This window comes from Papio anubis, chromosome 20 (assembly GCF_008728515.1).
Source record: "Papio anubis isolate 15944 chromosome 20, Panubis1.0, whole genome shotgun sequence".
In the NCBI taxonomy this organism is placed as follows: domain Eukaryota; kingdom Metazoa; phylum Chordata; class Mammalia; order Primates; family Cercopithecidae; genus Papio; species Papio anubis.
The window spans coordinates 43,670,517-43,693,113 of NC_044995.1; the positions used below are offsets into that span (position 1 = coordinate 43,670,517).

Sequence of the window (22,597 nt, forward strand, 5' to 3'; positions counted from 1 at the left end):
CCTGGGTGGCTTATCCTTGGCCCTGGACTCCCCATCTAGGAATTCTTTTCTCCATTTAGAAAATGTTTGAAGGTTCTTGTTTCTGAGGCAGCCCAGCCAGGCGGAGGTGTGGAGCAGAACAGTTGATTATTCCTGCGCAGCTGTTCTGTTTACTCAAATGCAAGAGCCGGGTGCCCAGCGCGTAAACAGGACTCTCTTGCCTCTCTAGGATTGATGTTGGTGGGAAAGGCTGGTGTGGCTGCTTGAGTTTGGAGCCAGAGCCTCACAGAACACCAGGGGCTCAGGCCTGGGCAGGTGTCCCTCCCTGTCATCCCGGCCATGCGTGCAGAAGTCTACCTCACCTTCGGCGGCCCTGCCCTCTGCCGGCAGAGTCTGGTTCTCAGTGGCTTCCCACCACTGTCCTAGTTCTGCAGAAACAGGCCAGCCTCATGGGGATGTGACAGCCCTCAGTAATTTCTCCCCAGGTCTCCCCGAGGCTGCCTGGGCCTGGCTTCTCTAGCAGTTCCCCTGGCGCAGCCCTGGGGTCCTTTGTGCTCCAAGTGTGTTCATTCTGCAAACCTTTATTGAGCCCCTGGCCAGTGTCTGGTGCTGGTCCAGGTACCTCGATACTGAGGGACTTTGGATCCCCTGCCCTCCCCAGTTTAAGGGTGGTTCATCTGTGCAGCGTCATAAGGGCCTGGATGGAGTTGTGCGTTCAACTCATCCTGGATTTTTTTTTTCCATGTTGGTCTGATGCCACCTGGTATCCTGCAGTTCTGTTCTGACACCAGTCACCCAGAGTTAGCACAGCCCCCGCATATTTAAGGCCATAGTCTCCAACGAGACCGCCCTCACCTCAGATGCCAGTCACCCTTTGGGAGTCCCCAGGCCCCTGCACTTCTGACCAACTGGCTACAAATTCAGAGGTTCCCGCCACCCCTTCAGGGTGCATGACTCACTAGAATGACTCCTGGAACCCACGCTTCTGATGACAGTTTGTTTATAAAGGTTGCAACTCAGGGCATGCCAAATGAAGAGCCACACAGGAAGGGTCCCAAGCACAGAGCTCACATGTCTGCACCTGGTGGGATCAGGTGCCTTGTCCTCCCTGCATGTGACCTGCGCACCTGCCGGGAGGCTCCATATAGCTTTGGTGTCTGGCATTTTTACTGGGCTCATTACAAATGCATGACCGATTGACTCTTCGGCCATGTGATGGAACTCCATCCCCAGCACCCCTTTCCCCTCCCCCACCCTGGAGGTCAGGCCGGTATCGCCCAGCTCAGAGCCCCAGCCCTCTAGTCACATGCTTGGTCTTTCTGGTGCTGGGGCCTATCCTGAGCCATCACTTAGCACAAACTCAAGTGGGATCGAAGGCCTCACGGTAACAAAGACAGAAATTCCAGAAGTTTTACAAACTCTCTCCTAAGAATCTGGGACAGAGACCAGACAAATCCTTTATGACGGACAATATGGGCTGGGGCCAAGCCTTCTGCCAGGGGCTGGGGGTCCCTGCCCCGTGGTCCGCCCTCGGGGAGCCCAGCGGTGCCCACTATTCACTGTAAGGTGGTCCCAGGGTGGGCTCAGGAGCCTATAATAGTGGCCAGTGCCAGAGGAGGCTCCTTCAAGAAAGCCAGAGTTGAGATCTGGAGGAGGAGAGGGAGTTAGCCAGGCCAGGGTGGGGATGAGGGTATTCTGAGCAGCAGGACCTGCAGGGGCACAAGACAAGGGCCACATCCTAGAGGAAACCCAGTGGTCAGGCACATCCTGGGAACTGCAGGCTGGCCCCAAGCCTCTGCCCCACTCCTGCCCTGCAGGCAGGGCCTCCTGGAGCCTTGTGCTCACCCTGGGCTCTGAGGCCCCAGCCCTGCACAGACAGCCGAGACATGCCCTTACTTTCACCCTGTCCGCTCTGTCCTCTTTGGTCCTGATGTCATTCCCTTGATGGCAGAGTGGAGAGGGAGGAGTCCTGTCTCCTCATCCCTATCTATCTTTTCCCCGTAGTAGCAGCCCAAGCAGCCACAGTGGGAGTGGTCCTGCATGGAGGCGACCGGCTGAGCATGTCCCAGATGCAGCTCGGTGTCCCTGCCGGGACGCCGCACAGTCTCTGTGTGCAGCTCTGCATCACTGCCGGGTCCCCGTATGCCACACACAGCCGGTGTTTACCAAAGGCTGACGGGAGGCCAGACCTTCCATCCTGTGTCTCACGTGCCCTCTCCACAGCCCCATAGAAAATGGTCCCCAGATTTGGGTTGAAGAAGCTGATGTTTCCAGTTGTGAAACAGCTCTGCCAAGGTCACGGAGGGATGGAGGGGCAAAGCCAGGGTGTGAAACCAGGTGCTCTGTGTGGCTACAGGCACTTAACGTCACCTGGAGGCTTCCCTAGCACATTGTGAGAACCAAGCCTCAGGAACCAGAACAGCAAAACTCCTGTCACCCACAGAAGCCAGCGCTGGGGACTGCAGTGCAGATAGGCAGACATTCTTCACAGCAGCGGCAACTGCGCACTCCATTCACACAGCAGCAGTCCCCAGATGCTTACCGTTCACCAGAGGCTGCTCTGAGTGCTTTGGATGTGGCAGGAAACACACAAGTCTGGCCCTCACAGAGTCTGTTTGCAAAGTTAAAAGTTAAATAAATAAAGTAGATGCCAGGCAGGGTGGCACATGCCTGTAATCCAAGCCATTTGGGAGGCTAGGGCAGGAGGATCACTTGAGCCCAGGAGTTCAAGTCTAACCTGAGCAACATAGCGAGACCCTGTCTCTACAAAAAAAGCTAAAAAAGTAAATAAAATATGTAGCGTGTCAGGTCATGATCAACGCAGTCAAGAAGTAAATAGGGAGAGGAGGAACTGGGCATTGATGCCAGTGGAGGGATCTGTGGCAAGCTGAGTGGTCAGGAGTTTGCTCAGCTGCCATGACAAAGCCCCACAGGCCAGGTTGCTTCAACAGAAGAAGAGTATTGACTCAGGGTTCTGGAGACTGGAAGCCCAAGATCACGGTGTCAGCAGGATTGGTTTCTCTCGAAGGCACTGGGTAGGGATCTGTCCAAGAGGCCTCTCTCACAGCTTCTGGTGGAAGCTGGCGGTCTCTGGCGTTCCTTGGCTTAGAGAAGCATCACCCCAGTCTCTGCGTCTGTCTTCACACAGCCTTCTCCCTGTGTGAGTGCCTGTATCCACATTTCCTGCCTTTCTAAATTGAATTTATTTTTTCAAAAAAAAAAAAGCTTTTTTTTTTTTTTTTTTTTTTTTTAAGGGCCTCACTCAGTCACCCAGGCTGGACTGCAGTGGTGTGATCACGGCTCACTGCAGCCTCAAACTCCTGCACTAAGGCGATCCTCCCACCTTAGCCTCCTGCGTAGCTGGGACTAGAGGTGTGTGCCACCACGACCAGCTAATTTTATTTTTTGTAGAGATGGGTTCTTGCCATGTTGCCTGGGTTGGTCTTGAACTTCTGTGTTCAAGCGATCCTCCCACCTCAGCCTCCCAAAACAGTGGGATTACTGGCCTGTGCCACCACGCCTGGCCTAAATTTCCCTTTTTTATAAGGACATCAGTCACATTTGATTAGAGATCACCCTATACCAGTGTGACCTCATCGTAACTGATTATACCCCCAATGACTGTATCCAAATCAGGTCACGTTTTGAGGTCCCAAGGGGTTAGGACTTCGGCTATGAATTTGGATTGTGGGGTGGGGGGAACACGATTGAACCCCTCACTGGATGAATTATTGAGCATTGGCAGCCAGAAAAAGACCCGATTGAGGCCAAAGAGCAAGCGATGTTGGGAGCTTAGGAAAGAGGATTCTGGCCGAGGGGCCGGGGATCCCCAGGTCAGTGCACGCCTGCTCTGCACCAGCTGCTCTGATTCTAGCCTGACTGAATGTGACCATGTCCAGAGAGAAGAGGAAAGTGGAGTTCCCATGGTCCTTGGAGACACCTGTCCTTGGGAGGCATCAGAGCTTTCCCCAGCACTTGGCTGTAGGGCGCTTCTCCTCTGGGGCTTCATCCAGGGATGGCAGTAGGTCCAGTCAGTGACAGCCTCAGCTCTGCTCCACCGGCACCAGGGTCACGGTTTGGCAGGTCCCCAAATACTGCCCCAGTCCAGACGGGTCTTCAGCAAGCCAGGGCAGGCCCGGACACTGTAGGGGAGGCTGGGGACCCAGGCAGCCTCTTTTTCTCTGGGGACAGCACTGGCAGCCCCTGACCCACATTGTGGGGTGGCCAAGTGTCCCCAGAGCTCCTGCCCACAGGCTGATGGAGGTGCCCCGGGCCTGGGAGCAGCACGGCTTCCCCAGAGACCTCTTGGGCCCCGTAGTGACATGCTCCCTCGATTCCCACCACTACCAGGTGGAGCTGGCCTCCAGCCCCACACTCCTCTCCTCATGGGGCTCTCCTGTTCCCCTGCTGGGCTGCCTGCTGCCCTGTGAGCAGGGGCAATGTCTGTCATTCCTTCTCTGGGACATGATAGGAGCTTCTCAGAGGATGCTGTGTGTGTGTTCTCGGCACACAGATTCTGCCCAGTGACTCCTGAGTGGCGGTTTCTCCCTGCGTTCTGGTCTCAGTTACCTTGGCTCATCAGTTCTGTGCCCCTCCCTCAAAGGGAACGAACTTCCTTTTGCACAGGTTCAAGTCCCCACCCTTCCTGGGCACACAGCTCCTGCTCCCTCTGTTCCTGCTCCCTCCGCTCCTGCTCCCTCTGCTCCTGCTCCCTCCTCTCCTGCTCACTCCTCCATATCCCAGCCTGCTGATGAGGCTGTGAGTCCTGCCAGGCTGCCCCTTCACAGGCAGAGGGGTTCTGCCGTGGTCCTTTTTTTTTTTTTTTTTTGAGACGGAGTCTCACTCTGTCCCGCTGGCTGGAGTGCAGTGGCGCGATCTCGACTCACTGCAAGCTCCGCCTCCCAGGTTCACACCACTCTCCTGCCTCAGCCTCCCCGAGTAGCTGGGACTACAGGCGCCCGCCACCACGCCCGGCTAAATTTTTTTTGTATTTTTAGTAGAGATGGGGTTTAGTAGAGATGGGGTCTCGATCTCCTGACCTTGTGATCCGCCCTCCTCGGCCTCCCAAAGTGCTGGGATTACAGCGTGAGCCACCGCGCCCGGCCCCGCCATGGTCCTTTTTCTCCTTCTGGGCCCGTGGGGTCTGCACGGCTGTCAGCGCCAACCTGAGAAAGCACTGAAGGCCTTGTCTTGCATCGGCCTGCGGGCTCCCCTCACTGCCCTCTCCACACGAATGATGAATGTACCATTTTGACAAAGTACCCAGAAGGTTCTCTTCAGTTTTCTTTGATTTTGCAAAATAAAAATCCAAAAGGTGTTGAGTCATTTAATATTGAATGCTTGAGTGGATTTGAGTACAAACTCGGGGTCCTCCATCAGGGCTTCCGTGGCAAGCTTGCTCTTTGGCAGGGGCGTCTCGTGGAGTCTCGTGCGCTCCCAGTAGCTCCCAGCTTGCTTGCCCGCTGCAGCACGGACTTCTTTCGGGCACCAGGACCTATCTCTGGCACTGGCTCATTGTCCAGCACATCAGAGAGGTAGCCACCCACAAGCGTCAGGCCCTCAGTTCCTGGGCTTTGTGACATAGGAGTCACACTTGCCTCCTTGAGGATGGTGAGCAGCCAGTGAGGAAGCGCTGCCAGGCACCCCGGCTCACGGCCCATCGCGCAGTGAGCTTGCCACCACGCGGCTGCAGGTGGTGAGTGTCAGTGATGATAATCGTTCTTGCATGAATCCTTACCACACAGTGTTGGCTTTTCCTAACCTAAAATTTAGCACCTTCCTCAATGCTTTGGCCACGTACCTGTCCTAATCTCAGAAAGTGGTTGTGTTCTCAAGGTGTCGTATGCTCGCCCGAGCTCAGAGGTCATCAAAGACGCCAACTTGTACATCAGCGGGCTCCCTCGGACCATGACCCAGAAGGACGTAGAGGACATGTTCTCTCGGTTTGGGCGGATCATCAACTCACGAGTCCTCGTGGATCAGACCACAGGTACCAGAGGGGCCCGAGACGTGTGGGGAGGGTGTTCTCTAGGTGGGGGCTGGGTTTTCTAGGGAAGGCAGATCACTGTTTGATTTTAAATGTCATTAGTTATTCTGCAAACGAGGACAACACCAAAATGAGAAGACGTTGACTTTGGTTTGAGAAGGCTGAGGAGGTAAGATGGCATTAAAAGAAGCTGGAGATGGCTGGGCGTGGTGGCTCACGCCTGTAATCCCAGCACTTTGGGAGGCCGAGGCGGGTGGATCATGAGGTCAGGAGACCGAGACCAGCCTGACCAACATGGTGAAACCCCGTCTCTACTAAAAATACAAAAAATTAGGTGGGCATGGTGGTGGGCGCCTATAGTCCCAGCTACTCGGGAGGCCGAGGCAGGAGAATGGCGTGAACCCAGGAAGCGGAGGTTGCAGTGAGCTGAGATCATGCCACTGCACTCCAGCCTGAGTGACACAGCGAGACTCCGTCTCAAAAAAAAAAAAAAAAAAAAGCCGGGGATTAGGCCAGCGTTTCATGTATGGTGAAGACACCAAGAGATTCTAGCACCTTCCCTCAAGCACCCAAATGTCCTGGCCTTGCCCATGAACGGGGTGAAAAGGACACTGCAGGCTGGGTGTGGTGGCTCATGCCTATAATCCCAGCACTTTGGGAGGCCGAGGCAGATGGATCACCTGAGATCAGGAGTTCGAGACCAGCCTGGCCAACATGGTGAAGTCCCATCTCTACTAAAAATACAAAAATTAGCCGGGTATAGTGGCAGGTGCCTGTAATCTCAGCTACTCGGGAGGCTGAGGCAAGAGAATCGCCTGAACCCACGAGGCGGAGATTGCGGCCAGCCGAGATTGCACCACTGAGCTCCAGCCTGGGCAACAGAGCAGGATTCCATCTCAAAAAAAATAAAGGATACTGTAGCCAGGTGCGGTGGTGTGGGCTTGTCATCACAGCTGCTCAGGAGACTGAGGCGGGAGGACTGCTTGAACCCAGGAGTATACAGCTGTGGTGAGCCGTGATCATGCCACTACACTTCAGCCTGGGCAACAGAGCAAGATGCTGTTTCTTTTTTAAAAAAAAAAAAAAAAAAGGCTGCTACACATTTGTCCACTGTGAATTTCATTGCAGGCCTTTGGGGTGCAGTAGTCTGATGGCCCAAATCCCCAGAATTCGGATGCCCTTCTCTGGGGAGCACATCTAAAATGCACAGAGCACATGGCAGTGAATTCCTCTAATGGGCAGGCAATCCTGGCCACTTTGCTGGCCCTTCCATGCTGTCTTGCCACTGGACATGGGCACGGGGCTTTGTGTGACGCCATCAGGCAGAGATGAGCAGGGGACACGTGCACATCCACGGCTGTGCTCCGGCCCCACTTCCCGGCCCGCCTGCCGCACTAGGCTAGGAACTAGTGCACCACCACATCCTTTGCCAAGCCCTGCACGTGGCCCCGCCTGGGGGATGGGGAGCTCGGGCCACCCTGAGGGGATTTAGAATCGCTCAGCTCTGTTTGGGGCAGGAGCAGGAGTGTGCTGACCAACCAGGAGGGAAGAGTCCGCTCCCCAAGCCCAGTGAGGCCTGTGCGTTCGTTATATGGGTGGTTTTCATGTTCCTCCCACACAGACTGTGCCCCACCTTGGCTGTGATGTTGAAATAACACCGAGTAGTCGGGCCACAGGAAGTTGTGCTCTGAGGTGACCTCTTTTCGAGAGAACAGCAGCACTCCCCCAACAGCCCAGAGCCTTGCCTTTCATGTGCACACAGGTGGGGCCTTCCTGGCCTGCAGGCTGGAGGAGCATGCACATCGTCCTGCGTCCCCTGAGCTGCGTGCCTTGGGGTGGGCGGCCTTATCAGTCTCTCTCCCTCCTGGCCGGCTGTGGGAACCCCACCTGGCACGCACCGGCCCTGCTGCTGCCGGCCTTCCATCCCGCTGGGGCCCGAGGAGGGGAAGGGCCCCTGTGCACTTCACGGGGGCTCTGGGGGCTGCCTGTAGCCTAGCACAGACTGGTGCCCTGGCACCCAGCAGTGACGAAGGACGGGGCTCACTCGCACGGCCGCCTCTATTCTGTCTTCGCTCTGGGGAGAAGGTCGGGGGATGCCAGTTACTTGGTGTAAACTCCCCTGATTTGTACCAGAAGAATCTCCTGTGGTTCCTGAAGTCCCCTCACTTACTTTCAAGTGCTAGCTGAAAGAACGATCCTGTCGGTGGGCCAGTGTGTGGGTTCCTTGCCCCCCACTTTGCATTATGGCATCTGAACTAGCTGCGCAGGGCCCGGGGCTGGGGAAGCTGACCTCGCCGGCCCACAGTCCACTCTCCTCCTCCTCTAGACCCCACATGCACGGCTTTGCCTCGGCCTCTCTCTGTCCAGTACGGTCCTGATGATGGGAGCCTACACTCCACTTGGAGCCCCCAGTGCCTGAGAGCGTGCCTCCAGCCACCCAACTCTCCCGGGGCCTTCCCTAGTCTCTCAGGCACACACAGGCCACAGGCAGGGGGAACTCACCTCTGCACACAGCTGTTGGGGGCATTGCTTCCTTTCCCTCTGCAAGGTAGTGTCTCCCAGGGTGTTGGGGGCACCTCAGTATCGCCCGCCAGGTCAGCTGTGAACCTCAAGGTGGCATAAGCAACCTTTGGCATCTTTGTAGAGGGGTGAAGGAGGCAGAGAAGGGAGCCAGGAGGGTCTCCCTGGCTCTGCTTCCCACCCCAGGGTGCAGAATTGGTGGGAAGGTGAGGCTCCCATCCCAGGGCTATGGCTCCCTCTGCTGGGGACAGAGGGTGCCTGTTCCTGGGACCTCATGAGGCGCAAGGCGGACAGCAGGGAAGAGAAGTGTGTGGCAAACCAGCCTGTGTGGAGTTTGCCTTCCTGCGATGGGCTTTTCAGTGTTAAATAGACGAGGATGGCTGGGCGCGGTGGCTCACACCTGTAATCCTAATACTTTGGGAGGCCGAGGTGGGAGGATTGCTTGAGCCCAGAAGTTCAGAACAGCCTGGCCAACATAGTGAGACCCCAACTCTTTTTTTAAAAAAGAGAAAAAAATCCCATCTTGAGCTGAAACAGCTTAATTTTTTTTAATTCCTTTGCTTCTGTATCCATCTTAATTGTGAACTTTATAGTGTATTCATCTGGAGATTATGCTGTTTCTTGGACTCTGCTGTTAAATTCTAAGAAACACAAGGGGGCTGGGCGCGGTAGCTCACGCCTGTAATCCCAGCACTTTGGGAGGCCGAGGCGGGTGGATCTCCTGAGGTCAGCAGTTCGAGACCAGCCTGGCCAACATGGCAAAACTCCATTTCTACTAAAAATAGGCCAGGCGCAGTGGCTCACGCCTGTAATCCCAGCACTTTGGGAGGCCGAGGCATGTGGATCACGAGGTCGAGAGGTCAAGACCATCCTGGCCAACATGGTGAAACCCTGTCTCTACTAAAAATACAAAAAATTAGCCAGGCTTGGTGGCAGGCACCTGTAATCCCAGCTATTGGGGAGGCTGAGGCAGGAGAATCACTTGAATCTGGGAGGCGGAGGTTGCAGTGAGCCAAGATTGCACTATTGCACTCCACCCTGGGCAAAAAGAGTGAAACTCCATCTCAAATAAATAAATAAAGTAAAATAAAATAAAATAAAAATTAGCCGGGCATGATGGCAGGCGCCTGGAGTCCCACCTACTTGGGAGGCTGAGGCAGGAGAATCACTTGAACCAGGGAGGTGGGTGTTGCAGTGAACTGAGATCGTGCCATTGTACCCCAGCCTGGGTGACAGAGTGAGACTCCATCTTAAAGACAAATTAAAAATAAAAAACACTAGGGGAAGACAAAAAAAAAAAAATGCAGAGCCATCATCAGAAAGTATACATCCATTACATAATTGAGTGAATTGATATCCCCCTGTGTTAAACAGCATCGCTCCTGCCCCGCTTACTTGAGTTTTCTTCGTTTCACTCAGGCAGTTTGCATTTGAAAGCCACTTGACAACACCAGAGGAGCCCACACTTGCACGCATGCCTTCTCTCCGCTGTGCCGCAAGGTCTTTAGAAACAGAATGAAGCCATCTGCTTGGAGCCAGCTTCCCTACGAGGCGGCCAGCGTCAGCTCTCAGTCGTATTTGCCTAAAGTTAGATTTTCATTTAGGTTTCCAGGACTGACTAAGCTGTCATTCGTGTCGTGAGAGAGTCAAAGAAAACAGCGTCTGTCAGGGTTATGTTTTCAGGTGTTCCTTCTGAGCAGCAGCTCAGAAATGAGCTTGAGCCCCAGAATATTCCTGGCACATGTGTGTAGCGGTAGGTCTGACCTTACTAAGGCTGCTGTCTGTGTGCTCACGTGGGACCTGCAGTGTCGCGATTGTGGGGCAGCTGGTGGGACCCTCTGGGAAGTGGTGGAGTAAGGTGCCGGAAGAGACGTGGAGACAGGACATGGGGACAGTTGGGTGCCTGCTGGACAGGTCACCCATGGCTCCAGGCTGCCTCACTTTGGTCATTGTTCATTACCATGTGCCAGAGGCCTTTGCCTGGAGAAGAAACCTGACTTAAGACACCCTTTGACTGGAAGTCTTTCTTTTTCCTTAAGAGATGAGATCTTACTATGTTGTCCAGGCTGGTCTTGAACTCCTGGCCTCAGACGATTCTCTTGCCTTAGCCTCTGGAGTAGCTGAGACCACAGGCACGAGCCTTGGCCTGGCTTGACTAAAAGTCTTGAGAAGTAGGGTGTTTGGGTTGGGTTGTCTGCGGCCGCCTCTCCCACTGGGACACACCCACGACTCCCACCTAGTGACATCACTCTCAGACTGGCCCTCAGCTGTCACGTCTCCGATCCCCAGGCCTTCCCCTGACCCCATCGTGTCCTCGCTCCAAGAGAAGGAGCTAGTCCGCTGCTCAGTGTGCCCTCACCCCCATCCCCTCATCCAGTTCCCAGCCCGCTTCCCAGGTTCCTCAAGGGACGGGCTACTCATGTTTCCCTCCCGGGCCTAGCGTATGGACGGGCAGGGGTGGAGGACAGCCACGCTCTCCTTCCACCCGCCTTGCTCAGCGTCTCACACCAATGCTACCCACAGTAGGACTGGCCTCAGGTCTCACGCTGCCCCGTCCAGGGATTGGGTTCAGCCTAGAACCCGGGACTGGCCCTTGGGTGGCTCAGTTGAGGTAGCAAGAGAAGGTGCCCTCTGGGCTTGGCTGCTGGGGCCCTGGCCTTTCCCACACAGGGACCCCAGGCCTGCCTGGCGAGCCTGTGGATAGGTTCAGCTCTGCTGTGTGAGCCTGGGCAGTGTTCTGGCCTCATTTGATTCTGACGGCAATTTGGGGCCCACGGGAGGGTGCAGGACCTTAGGGTGGAGTATCCCAAGACAGGAGTGAGGTGACGGCAGCAGCACAGAGCTGGCAGGGGGCAGCCACAGGATCCCACTCCCTCCTGACATGAAGGAGAGGGCATGCAGGCTGAGCTGGGCACCTTGGCAGGAGGCTCGGCCACGAGGCCTGCTGTCACAGTGGGCCCCAGAGCCCAGGGAGGAACTCTCAGACGCAGTCCCCACCCCGACCCTGTTACCCACCAACCCCACACACCCACTCTGTAGTGGGTATCTGGCAGCTAAATAGTGACGGTGGATATGTTGTTTCCTAATGTTACTTTCTTCCAAATAAGAGGCTTGGGTGTCTATTGGGGATGTCTGTCACCAAAATATCTTTGGGCGCTGACACCGTGGAGTCGTGGCTTCAGCCGGGAAGAAAGTCTGAAGTTTTAATCTTCTGTTAGTCATTGGTTTTCTTTACTCCATCCATTTGTTTTCACTTTTAGGTTAATTTTTGTTTATTTCCTTAACCAGACTTCCAGCCTGGCCCACAGTAGACTGACCTGACTTTTGCTTTTCAGTTTTGAAAGTCCTAGCATTTTTTCCCCCTAACTCCGTTTTTGTTGGTTTGTTAAAAAGGTTTGTCCAGAGGGGTTGCGTTTATCCGGTTTGACAAACGGTCGGAGGCAGAAGAGGCAATTACCAGTTTCAATGGTCATAAACCCCCAGGTTCCTCTGAGCCCATCACAGTGAAGTTTGCAGCCAACCCCAACCAGAACAAAAACGTGGCACTCCTCTCGCAGCTGTACCACTCGCCAGCGCGACGGTTTGGAGGCCCCGTTCACCACCAGGCGCAGAGATTCAGGTGGGTCGGGAGGGTGCGCACTCCTGAAAGCCATACGTAGCCCCGCTGGTGGGCGACGGCACAGCCACAGAATAGAAACCACGGGGACGCTCGACTGATCCTGCCAGAGAGCACGTTTCAGAATAATTCTGCAGCTCCACATCACAATTTCATCAGAAAGGTGTCTGTAGGAAAGCCGTTTACTTCTGATGGGGCGTTGTCTTTCATGGGAATCAAAACAGTGACTCCAGGCTAGACACAGTGGCTCATCCCTGTAATCCTAGCACCTTGGGTGGCCAAGAGAGGAAGATCGATTGAGCCCAGGAGTTCAAGACCAACCTGGGCAATATTGTGAGACCCCATCTCTACAAAAAATACAAAACTGGCCAGGCATGGTGGTGCGCTCCTGTAGTTGCAGCAACTCAGGAAGCTGAGGTGGGAGGATTGCTTTAGCCCAGGAGGTTGAGGCTGCAGTGAGTTGTGATCATACCGCTGCACTCCTGGGCCACAGAGCCAGAACCTTTTTTTTTTTTTTTTTTTTTTTTAAAAAAAAAGACGGCACCATTCCCCACCAGTTGCTATGAGTGTGAGCGCTTAGAGCTTCAACACGCAGTTCCTAGTAACAGGAGAACGGAGCAGCGAGCTTTAAAGATGGTTTCATGCCCAGTGTCGGGGAGCACACACCGGTAATCTCAGCTATCAGGAGGCCGAGGTAGGAGGATTACTTGAAGCCCTGAGTTTGAGCAGCCTGGGCAGCAAAGTGAGACCCCCGTTCCTACAAAAAGTAATGAAAAAACGGCGTGGTGGTGCTGGCCTTTAGTCCCAACTACTCAGGAAGCCACGGCGGGAGGATCGCTTGAACCCAGGAAGTGGAGGCTGCAGTGAACTATGATTGCACCACTGTACTGCAGCCTGGGTGACAGAGTGAGACCCTGTCTCTAAAAAGTAAATGAATAATGAACGTCTCATATCTGTGGGAGGAAAGATGCTGCCTTAGGTATAGTCGGGTGAGGGCAGATCTTCCAGAGTTCCTAGACATGATCAGCAGCCCTAAGGCAACTTTCTTCATACACCTGCCTTGTGCAGTCATTTGTATTGGTGAATGTTATCAGTATGCATTCTGTTTATGAGCCCTGTCCTAGATGGGAGCAGTTTTCCCGGATTCCTTAGTCTTTCCATCCTGAAAATGGGTCTGGCTGCCAGGATGAAGTGGGATAGAGGTGATGAGAGTCAGGGCCTTGGACTCCAGGATCTGGTGTGCTGTTGCCTCAGAAACAGCAGAGGTCTCAGTGTCAGGGCTGTTTTGTTTCGTTCCTCAAGGAATGACATCGAGGGCTTATCTCAGGTATGACAAGGACAGATATCCCATTTTTTAATTTTTAATGTTTTTATTTTTTGTTGAGATGGAGTCTCACTATGTTGCCCAGGCTGGTCTTAAACTCCTAGCCTCAAGTGATCCTCCTACCTCAGCCTCCCAACGTACTGGGATTATAGGCGTGAGCCTGGCCCCATCGTTGTTTTAACAGTGAGGCTGGGTGGGCGCTGCCCACTGCCACACATGCTGCTGTGAGAGGTGTTATTCTCATGGCTGTGTTACCCAGCATTCTCCGCCTGGCTCAAATTCCAAAGCTGGCCTGCCTGCCTTGAGGTTTCTGGGTTGAAGACAAGGCTGGAGAAGCTTCTCTGGACAGAATGGAACTGAATTTTAAAATCCAGCTGTAGGAATCCCACCATACAGTTGGCACTGCTCTTGACGGGGCGGGCTATATGGGCAGTGGCGTTGGGTGAACTGCTCCTTAGCCTGGAAGGAAGACAGGGAAGGTTGGAGGAGGAGACATGGGACTCTGGTCCCGGTAATGAGGACGGGAAAAGAAAGGGGAAACCAGAGGAGTGGACATTTCTGGTCGAGCAGGAAAGTGAGTGGCAGGGCAACCACCAAGACAAAGTCATGGAAGGAAGTGGGGAGGGTGGGAGAGGCTAGAGGGAAAGATCTGCTCAGGAGGCTGAGAGAAGAGGAGGAAGAAAGACCCAGACTGCAGGGAGTTTGCCGTCAGTCCCTGTCACGTCCAGAAAACCCCGGAGAATTGGGTTGGAGGAAAAGAGAGATTTATGACTGTCAAGACCAGAGAAATCAGCAGGAGAAAAACTACCAACAAGAGTAATTCTTAAGAAGGCCGGGCGCATTGACTCACGCCTGTAATCCCAACACTTTGGGAGGCCAAAGCAGGAGGATCACTGGAGCCCAGGAATTTGGGACCAGTCTGGACAACATAGACCCTGTCTCTACAAAAAATGTAAAAATTAGCCCAGTGTGGTGGCACACACCTGTGGTCCCAGCTACTCAGGAGGCAGAAGGATCACTTGAGCCTAAGAGTTTGAGACCATACTGGACAACATAGTGAGACCCTGTCTCAAAAAAAAGAAAAAATCACCCTTGGGCTAGTGAGCTGCCCCGTGGGAGCTGGTGTCCTCTTGTGTCTGTTGAGAGGGTGAATCTGTTTAATGGCACTTGAAGGCACTCACTTACCCTAGCTGATAGGGCCATAGCCTGAAGCCCAGTTTTATTTTGGAGCAGGAAATCCTTCTCTGCATGCATCGTGCGGCTTCACAGATGCTGTCTTCACAGATATACGGTACTCAGATATTCCCAAACTGACCCTCAGACTTTTACTTTTTTAATTTGAGAAAGTTCCAGAGGGAAGCATGGCTTTAGGAACTGTTTTGTCATCTACCTTAATCCTTATTACGGCATCTGTACGTTTTCAGAAGGCTTTATTTTCGTTTAGTTTGGTTTTAGTTTGATGAGGTTTTTGTTTGTTTTTTTCCTAGAGATGGGGTCTCTCTGTGTTGCCCAGGCTGGTCTCAAACTCCTGGCCTCCAGTGATCCTCCCACCTTGGCCTCTGAAAGTCCTGGGATTCCGGCCTTGAGCTACCACGCCTGGCCCAGAAAGGCTTTTTTTTTTTTTTTTTTATGTAAATAAAAGTATCACTGTGGAAAGAGCCCCACGTGTGTGGTCAAGTTTGGTGAGCCTGCAGTTGCTGGTGTCCCAGGGCCCTTCCCTGTCCCTTGAGTTCTCAGCCCTCAGTGGTTTGGCCCCTGGCCCTCATGGGATGTTGAACTGCAGCCACAGAAGGTTGGTTGCCTGGTGCGTGGGAAGGAATTCTTGGGCCCTACGGTGGCCCTGGCAAAGGCATGCTCTAACCAAAGACCACTGGGCTATGAACCCTTGGGGGTGGGTCATGATGAGGGGAAGGTGCGAAATCTGGAACAAAGAGTTCAGCCCCTGCACGTACCCCACAGTACGAGGAGAGTTTCCTCCAGGGAGAGCTGAGGCTGTCCGCGCCTGCAGACCGTTTCTACCCTCAATGGAGGACCCGGAGAAGCGCCCATCATCTGAAATGTGGGGAACCGCAGGAACCCCTAAACAGAAACCCCCACATACACAGTGGGAGGAGTGGAGGTCACCAACCAGCCCCTCAGAGTCAGCTCCCTATAGAACAGGGTCCTGCCCCTCCATTACCGTATTTAATTCCTCCCAGTTTAAAACAATGTCATGGTTTTAACCCATGCAGGTGTCTCGACTGTGAGCACCTCGTGGCTGCGCAGAGCGGGATGGGGCCCAGCGGCCATGGTCAGCATGTGTCCAGGCCTTGCCCCATCACCAGGCCGCCTGCGCTGACCGTGGCCTGACGCTTGCTCTCTGTCCGCCAGGTTCTCCCCCATGGGCGTCGATCACATGAGCGGGCTCTCTGGCGTCAACGTGCCCGGAAACGCCTCCTCCGGCTGGTGCATTTTCATCTACAACCTGGGGCAGGATGCCGACGAGGGGATCCTCTGGCAGATGTTTGGGCCCTTTGGCGCCGTCACCAATGTGAAAGTGATCCGCGACTTCAACACCAACAAGTGCAAAGGGTTTGGCTTTGTGACCATGACAAACTATGAAGAAGCCGCGATGGCCATAGCCAGCCTGAACGGCTACCGCCTGGGGGACAAGATCTTACAGGTTTCCTTCAAAACCAACAAGTCCCACAAATAACTCGCTCATGCTTTTTTTTTGTACGGAATAGATAATTAAGAGTGAAGGAGTTGAAACTTTTCTTGTTAGTGTACAACTCATTTTGCGCCAATTTTCACAAGTGTTTGTCTTTGTCTGAATGAGAAGTGAGAAGGTTTTTATACTCTGGGATGCAACCGACATGTTCAAATGTTTGAAATCCCACAATGTTAGACCAATCTTAAGTTTCGTAAGTTATTTCCTTTAAGATATATATTAAACAGAAATCTAAGTAGAACTGCATTGACTAACCAGTCCCTCTGGATGGTGGTGAACCTGAAGCATGCTTTAACCTCTAAGACTGTCTAACACGCGTTTCATTCAATGTCTCCACAGACTGGGTAGCAAAAAAAATCACCTTTTAGTTTTAGTTTTTAATCTAAAGATGTTAGACAGATGCTGAGTGTGCGTTTTCTCAACCGCTTCAACATTGTAAGCGATGTATGCTTTGGTTGACAGGAAGTTCCTTTTCCAGGCAGGTCCCATTGCCACCTCCTGCTCACTCAGTCCCGGGCTCTGCCAAGTGGTCCTGGGAATGGCGGTGGGCCCGTCCAGCGTGGGCCACCACTGGGGCCGGGGGCCGCATGCCGGGCGGGCCCTCCAGAGAAGGACACAAACGTGTTTCGTAAGCCCAGGCACCAATGGGAATGGACCAAAGAGTTTCAGGGAAACTCCAGTATATTCCAGAGTTAGATCTAAGCTCCAGGCACGCCTGAAGATGTGTTGCTACTCTGACGCCCCGAGTTTCTGTCCACACATTGCATGCACAGCGCCCCACACATTGGATACTGTTGTTCCACGATAATTTCTCCCGTTTTCCAGAGCATTTAACATAGCTTGGAGGCGTAAGATGGCTCTGTTTTTTAATAACACAGAAACATTTGAGCATTGTATTTCTCGCATCCCTTCTCGTGAGCGCTTAGACCTTTTTCTATTTTAGTCGCATTTTGTTTTGGAATTTTGCTTTTGTATGAACACTCAGCAGAAAAGTACTTACTTCTTGCCAGTTATCTATTAACCAAAACCTTTGATTTGTAGTTTTAAAGATTAACCCTCAAAGTTCTCTTCATAACTGCCTTGACATTTTGGGTTGTTCTGTTCTGTTAATTTTCTTTTGCTTTTTTGTGTTTTTTGTTTGTTTTTACTTTTGCATTTAAGACCATTAAATTTGATTTTGTTTTGCTCGAATTTTGTTTTGTTTTTTATTTTACCTTTTCTTTCTTTTTGGCTAGGGAAGGTGCAGGCGGCCCAGCATTCAGGGAGGAGTCGTAAGATCTTAAGAAACCAATACTTGCCTCAAGCAAAAGCATTTCTGAATATGTGACGCAGGAATGTGCAGTTACAGGCTGGTGGCTTTTAAACCGGGAGCCCGAAGGAAGGGTGAAAGAGAAAGCCTGTGAAATAGGCAGGGCCAGATCGCCCAAAACTCCTCAGGACTGGGATCTGGCATTTATAAATAACTAGTATACAGAGAGAATCACAAACAGGATAACTTAGTACCAGCAGTTTTTAACCTTGACGTGAGACTAAAACGTGACCGTAGGCTGTTTTTTAGTTATTGCTCTCATGAGATGACGGCTGTATTTATCTGTTTATTTATACCGATCTATTTATTTATTTATTTATTGAAGTGGGAAATGGAGCAATAGGCAGGCACCACCGTCCCCAGAGCAGGTCAGCGTCTCTAGAGGCCCCTGGACAACTGAGGATGCCCATCCCCTCCCCTTTCCCTGATCTTTTACCGAGGGGCTGTGTGCGCGATCCTTGCAAATTGATGATGTTGCCATCTGTACCCAGGCCACGTCTCATAAAAGTCGGCCTGGTGCCAGAGAGGACCTCCTTTCTCCCACAGAATCCCAGATCCTCAGGAAAAGCCAAAACCGAGGCCCGTTTGCCCAGATTCGACACAAAAGAGGGTCCCTGCTCTGTTGCCGGAGAGCAGTCTCCACCCTGGGACCAGAATGTTTTCCTGGAAAAAGAAGCCGTTCAGGTTTCCCCAGGCCAGCATCTTCTGATGGAAGGTGGGAGCCAGCATCTTCTGATGGAAGGCTGGATTCCCGCTTCTGAAACTCCCCTTGGAGTCTCACTGCCATACATGCCCGTAGCTAGCATTCAACAGAGAACTCTGTCTTAAGCTTCAACTGTGAAAATGATGACGGGCTTGTAGCCAGCACCTCAGCTTCTTTCCTCGCCCCTTTTTATCTGAATCCTATCAGTTGTTCTGATGCTGGGACAGGTGAGAAGAAACTGTGAAGTGTATGAGCCTTTGAGAGTTCCCTGAAGTTTCTCAGTTCAGGAACATTCTCATTGTACGTGGTCTCCACTGTTTGAACAGCCTTCTAGCTAAAAACTTCCAATGCCTTTATTTGGGAGTCTTAACTTGCAAGCTTGTGGAAGGATTTAGCTTTTGAACTGTCACTCCTGAAAAGCAATCTCCGTTCCCATCAAGGTTCTAGTTGCCGGCCCTGTGCCCTCAAAGTTCATTACATCTTGCCAAGGCCTGTTTGCAAAGGGGAGATCCCTTTTCTTTAAAAAGGCACAACTCAAAAGAAACCATTTCTTTAAAAATTTTACGTAGATGAGTCATATTTATAGTTAACAAAAATGAGTGCTCTCCTTTTATTTGGGAATTTCGATGAAAAAGTGTTCAGAGTAGATAATGTTCATTTATCAAAAATCTGGTTTGGGAAATACCAAAGAGGCTTTGATTGAATTCCCTTTTGACCTGTGTGTAACTTCCTCTGGTAGTTAGACCCCAGACAACTCCGAATTTGTGAACCTGCTTCCTGATGAATTCTCCCTTGTTCCCCCTTGGCTTTGCCATTATTTCGTTTTCAGTGTGATTTGCCAAGCCACAGTTTTCTGTGCTGGTTGTGCCTCTAGTCACAGCTCTGTGACTGATTCCCTCCTGGGTGCTGAGTCCTCTCCTTGGCCACTATCCTGCGTGAATATCCTGAAATTCATGGACTTCCTCAGGGGCCTGCCCGCAGGTGGTGCTGGGTGGGTTCCACCACCTTCTTCTGGAAGGTGAACCTTTTCCTGGCCAAGGGCAGCTGCCTTAACCTCTGAGAGTCTGCGCTTGGCCTTAGTCCTGGAGACCCAGTCTCCAGGGACTGAATCGTGCTGCTGTCGGGAGCCAAGGCCGGCCCTTTGGAGCTGGCAGCCCAGGGGTCCCTGCTGGATCAGAGAAATAGAAGCACCCGAAGACGGTTAGTGGCAATTCCTTGACCAGTTTGCTTCCAAACGAAGGCCATTTGTCCACCAGGCATTGAAAAGACATGACTTAACCAGTCCGGCATCGGACTTGAAAATCGAAATTGACATCACTCAGCTGTTACATTTCACATCCCATTCAGCCCGGTTTTATTTCCATGTGCTTTTCGCAGCCTTCCTGTGTTGGATGAAAGAGAGTAAGAATTCAGCTGACAGGAGGCCTCTATCGTCTGTCCCTCCACCCCTCCCTCCACCTCAATCCCCTCCCATCTTCCCCAGACCTACCTCACCTACTGGGACCTGAGGCAGCTCCTTAGCAGAGACCCCTGGGGTTCAGCAGACTCTGGGGGTCAGGGAGTCCTGTCCCCAAACTTCCCAAGACAGCCCTGAAGTCACAAGTGCTTTTTTTTTGAGTGGCATTGGCAATTGGCATGTAACGATGGCAGTAGAATCTGAATCTCGGATCCCAGGCAGGGTTCACGTTTCCAAACCTTTTGATTTCCCCTGACTTCTAATGGCCGGATCCTATTTTTCTACCTTTCAGTGACATCATTCAGGTTTTTTTCTTGGCCATTTAAAAAAAAGCTTTTTTTTTTTTTTTTTTTTTTTCTCGCTTGTAAGTCACCGCCAGTACGTAAGTTTGGCTAACGGAGACTTTGACAGGACTGGATTTTTCTTCCACTAGAAGAGAAGGCTTTTCCGTTGGTTTGGGGCCACCTCTTTGACCATGACCATGTGATGTTCCGTTTACAGTGACTTGCTTTGGGGGAGGGGAGGCTCTCTTAACCGATTCCCATGTTGTACAGTAGATGGTTAGACCTTTTGTATATTAGTGTGTTTTAAGTTATTGATTTGTTTTATATAAAATAATTTATTTTTCAGGTGCCATTTTTCATTTTAACTTTGTTTTTACATGGGTTTGTTTTCAATAAAGTCTGACACTGGTGTCCAAAAGTCAACAACAAAATGAATCCCATTGTGTTCTTTTGAAGATGCTTATGTAACTTTTAAGTTTTTTTTAATTATTTTCAGAAAAAAAAAAAAAAAGAAAGAAAGAAAAGCCCTTACCGGTTTTCCATCAGCCCATTGCCTTTTTATTTTTATTTTTAATCCTTGTGAATAAATGTTCTTTAGTGTTTTAGGAGGAAAAAGCAAACCTAGATTTTGATAACCCAGAAGACTTCAGATTAATAAAGAAACTTTGAAAGAAGACCATTTTTCAAAATTTTAGTGAAGTGTGAATATTTTTTGTCAATGGCTTTCTCAAAGAGAATGAAACTTTTGCACCATTTTCAGAGTTTTTATAGAGATGCCAAATTGATATATTTACATGTAATGGAAACATGAAAAAGTTTTATTAAACAATTGTTCATAGCTGTGTAGACATTTTAATTCAGTTTCCAAAGCTCTCAAAAAAGCGTATTTTTGAAGTACGGAGTGATGCGGTTTGGGGCGTGGCTTACAGTTCCAAACGACTCAATTGTCCGGATACTCAGTTCTTTCTGCAGGTAGCAGGTTCGTGTTAAACGCTGTATGTTAACTATGACTGGAATTCTGTGATATTTTGGTAATAAATGAAGTGGGATCATTGAGATGTGCTGGTGTAGGGGTGATGGTGTGTCACTTGTGAGCAGCCCACAGCCCAGTAATAGAGTGCTAGGGGATGGGGACCTCCTCCCTCCAAGGTAAGCCTGGGCCAGGCCCCGGGAGCCCACGAGGGGACACCCAGTTCGGGTGTGCCCTGTGCTGGCTCACCCATGGCCCTTCAGCTCCCACCCAGATGCCCCTCTTCTCCAGGTTCACAGGTCAGTGGGCCCACTGAGTGGCCCCTGGATATGGCCCCCCTCCGTCTGCTTCCCACACCAGTGCTCCCTGAACAGTGACCCGGGGATCCAGCCTCTTCCCCCGTCTGTATGTGGAACCACAGTCACTCCCAAGCCCTGGGACCGTCCTGAGTGTCCCCTCCGTGAGACTGATCTCCTTTGGGATGGGAATGGTTAGGGGTCTCAAGGTCAGAGAGTCCAGGTTCAAATCCTGGCTCTGACACCACTCCCCAGCGTGCGACCCGGGGGAAAGTCTCTGGCTCTCTGAGTCTCCGCTCTACCCTCTGTGAAATGGGTCCACGCTGCCCATCCCCTCCAGATCCTCAGGAAAATGAGATCAAGTAGGAATGGTGACCGTTGCTACCAAGACTCCGCCAAGGACTGGATGGTCGCGCTTAGCACTCGGAGAGTTGAGCTAACATAGTCCCACGGGCGGGCTTCTCGGAAAGCATTTACGGAGCCCGTTTTCAAGTTGCTAGTTTCTCTATTGCTTGTGCATCTTGTGGGTCTGCGTTCACCATCTTCTCTTCCAGATGATCCCTCGGCTTCCGGGAAAACTTCGTGTTACCCGACACCACCTGGGGCCAAAGGGCCAGGGCTGTGCTCCAGCCAGAGTCCTGACAGTGCTCAGGGCTGTCCCTCAGGTGTTCAGAGCCCAGGGGCTGACAGCTGGGGCTCCAGGGGCCTCTGGGCAGCTCCCACTGGCTCAGGCTAGTGGATCTCCTGACCGCCCAACCTGTGAACCCAGGAGAAGGGGTCTGGGTGTCTGCGCCTCCCAAACTTAAGAATGCATCTGCCTCCCATAGGGGAGCATCGTTTCAAAGCAGATTCAGCTTCTGCAGGTCTGGTGCGGGCCTGGGAATCTGCATTCCTTTCTTTTCTTTCTCTTCTTTCTTTCTCTTTTCTCTCTTTTCTTTTTTTTTTTTTTTTTTTCCTTAAGACAGAGTCTCACTCTGTTGCCCAGGCTGCACTGCGGCAATCTCGGCTCACTACAACCTCCACCTTCTGGGTTCAAGCAATTATCCTGCTTCAGCCACCCGAACAACTGAGATTACAGGCCCACGCCACCATGCCCGGCTAATTTTTGTATTTTTAGTAGAGATGGGGTTTCACCATGTTGGCCAGGCTGGTCTCAAACTCCTGACCTCAGGTGATCCACCCGCCTCAACCTCCCAAAGTGCTGGGAGTACAGGCATGAGCCACGGCACCTGGCCTGAGAACCTGTATTTCTCCTGGGCGACGCCAGTGTCAGAGACTCACCTCGAGAAGCAAGAAGTTTAGAGGAGTCCCCTATGTGGGACGAACCTTAATGAAACCTGACAGCCCCCATCTCCACCTCTGCTCCAGGGATGGCTTCCATCCCCGCCTCACCCCAGAATTCAGAGCCAGAGAGGCCCAGCCCCAAGCGAGGTCCCTGTGCATG

The 22,597-nt window shown here is 52.1% G+C and overlaps 1 protein-coding gene across 1 annotated transcript in view; it reads left to right on the forward strand.

The window, feature by feature from the left end:
* Window positions 1-20,942, forward strand: part of ELAVL1 (ELAV like RNA binding protein 1) — a 47,537-nt gene extending 26,595 nt beyond the window's left edge. Inside the window, exons 4-6 of the mRNA XM_003919386.5 lie at window positions 5,815-5,968; window positions 11,879-12,104; window positions 15,796-20,942. Coding sequence (XP_003919435.1) covers window positions 5,815-5,968; window positions 11,879-12,104; window positions 15,796-16,120 — 705 coding nt within the window. The 3' untranslated portion in view covers window positions 16,121-20,942. The remainder of the gene's footprint in view (window positions 1-5,814; window positions 5,969-11,878; window positions 12,105-15,795) is intronic.
* Window positions 20,943-22,597: the final 1,655 nt, after the last annotated feature.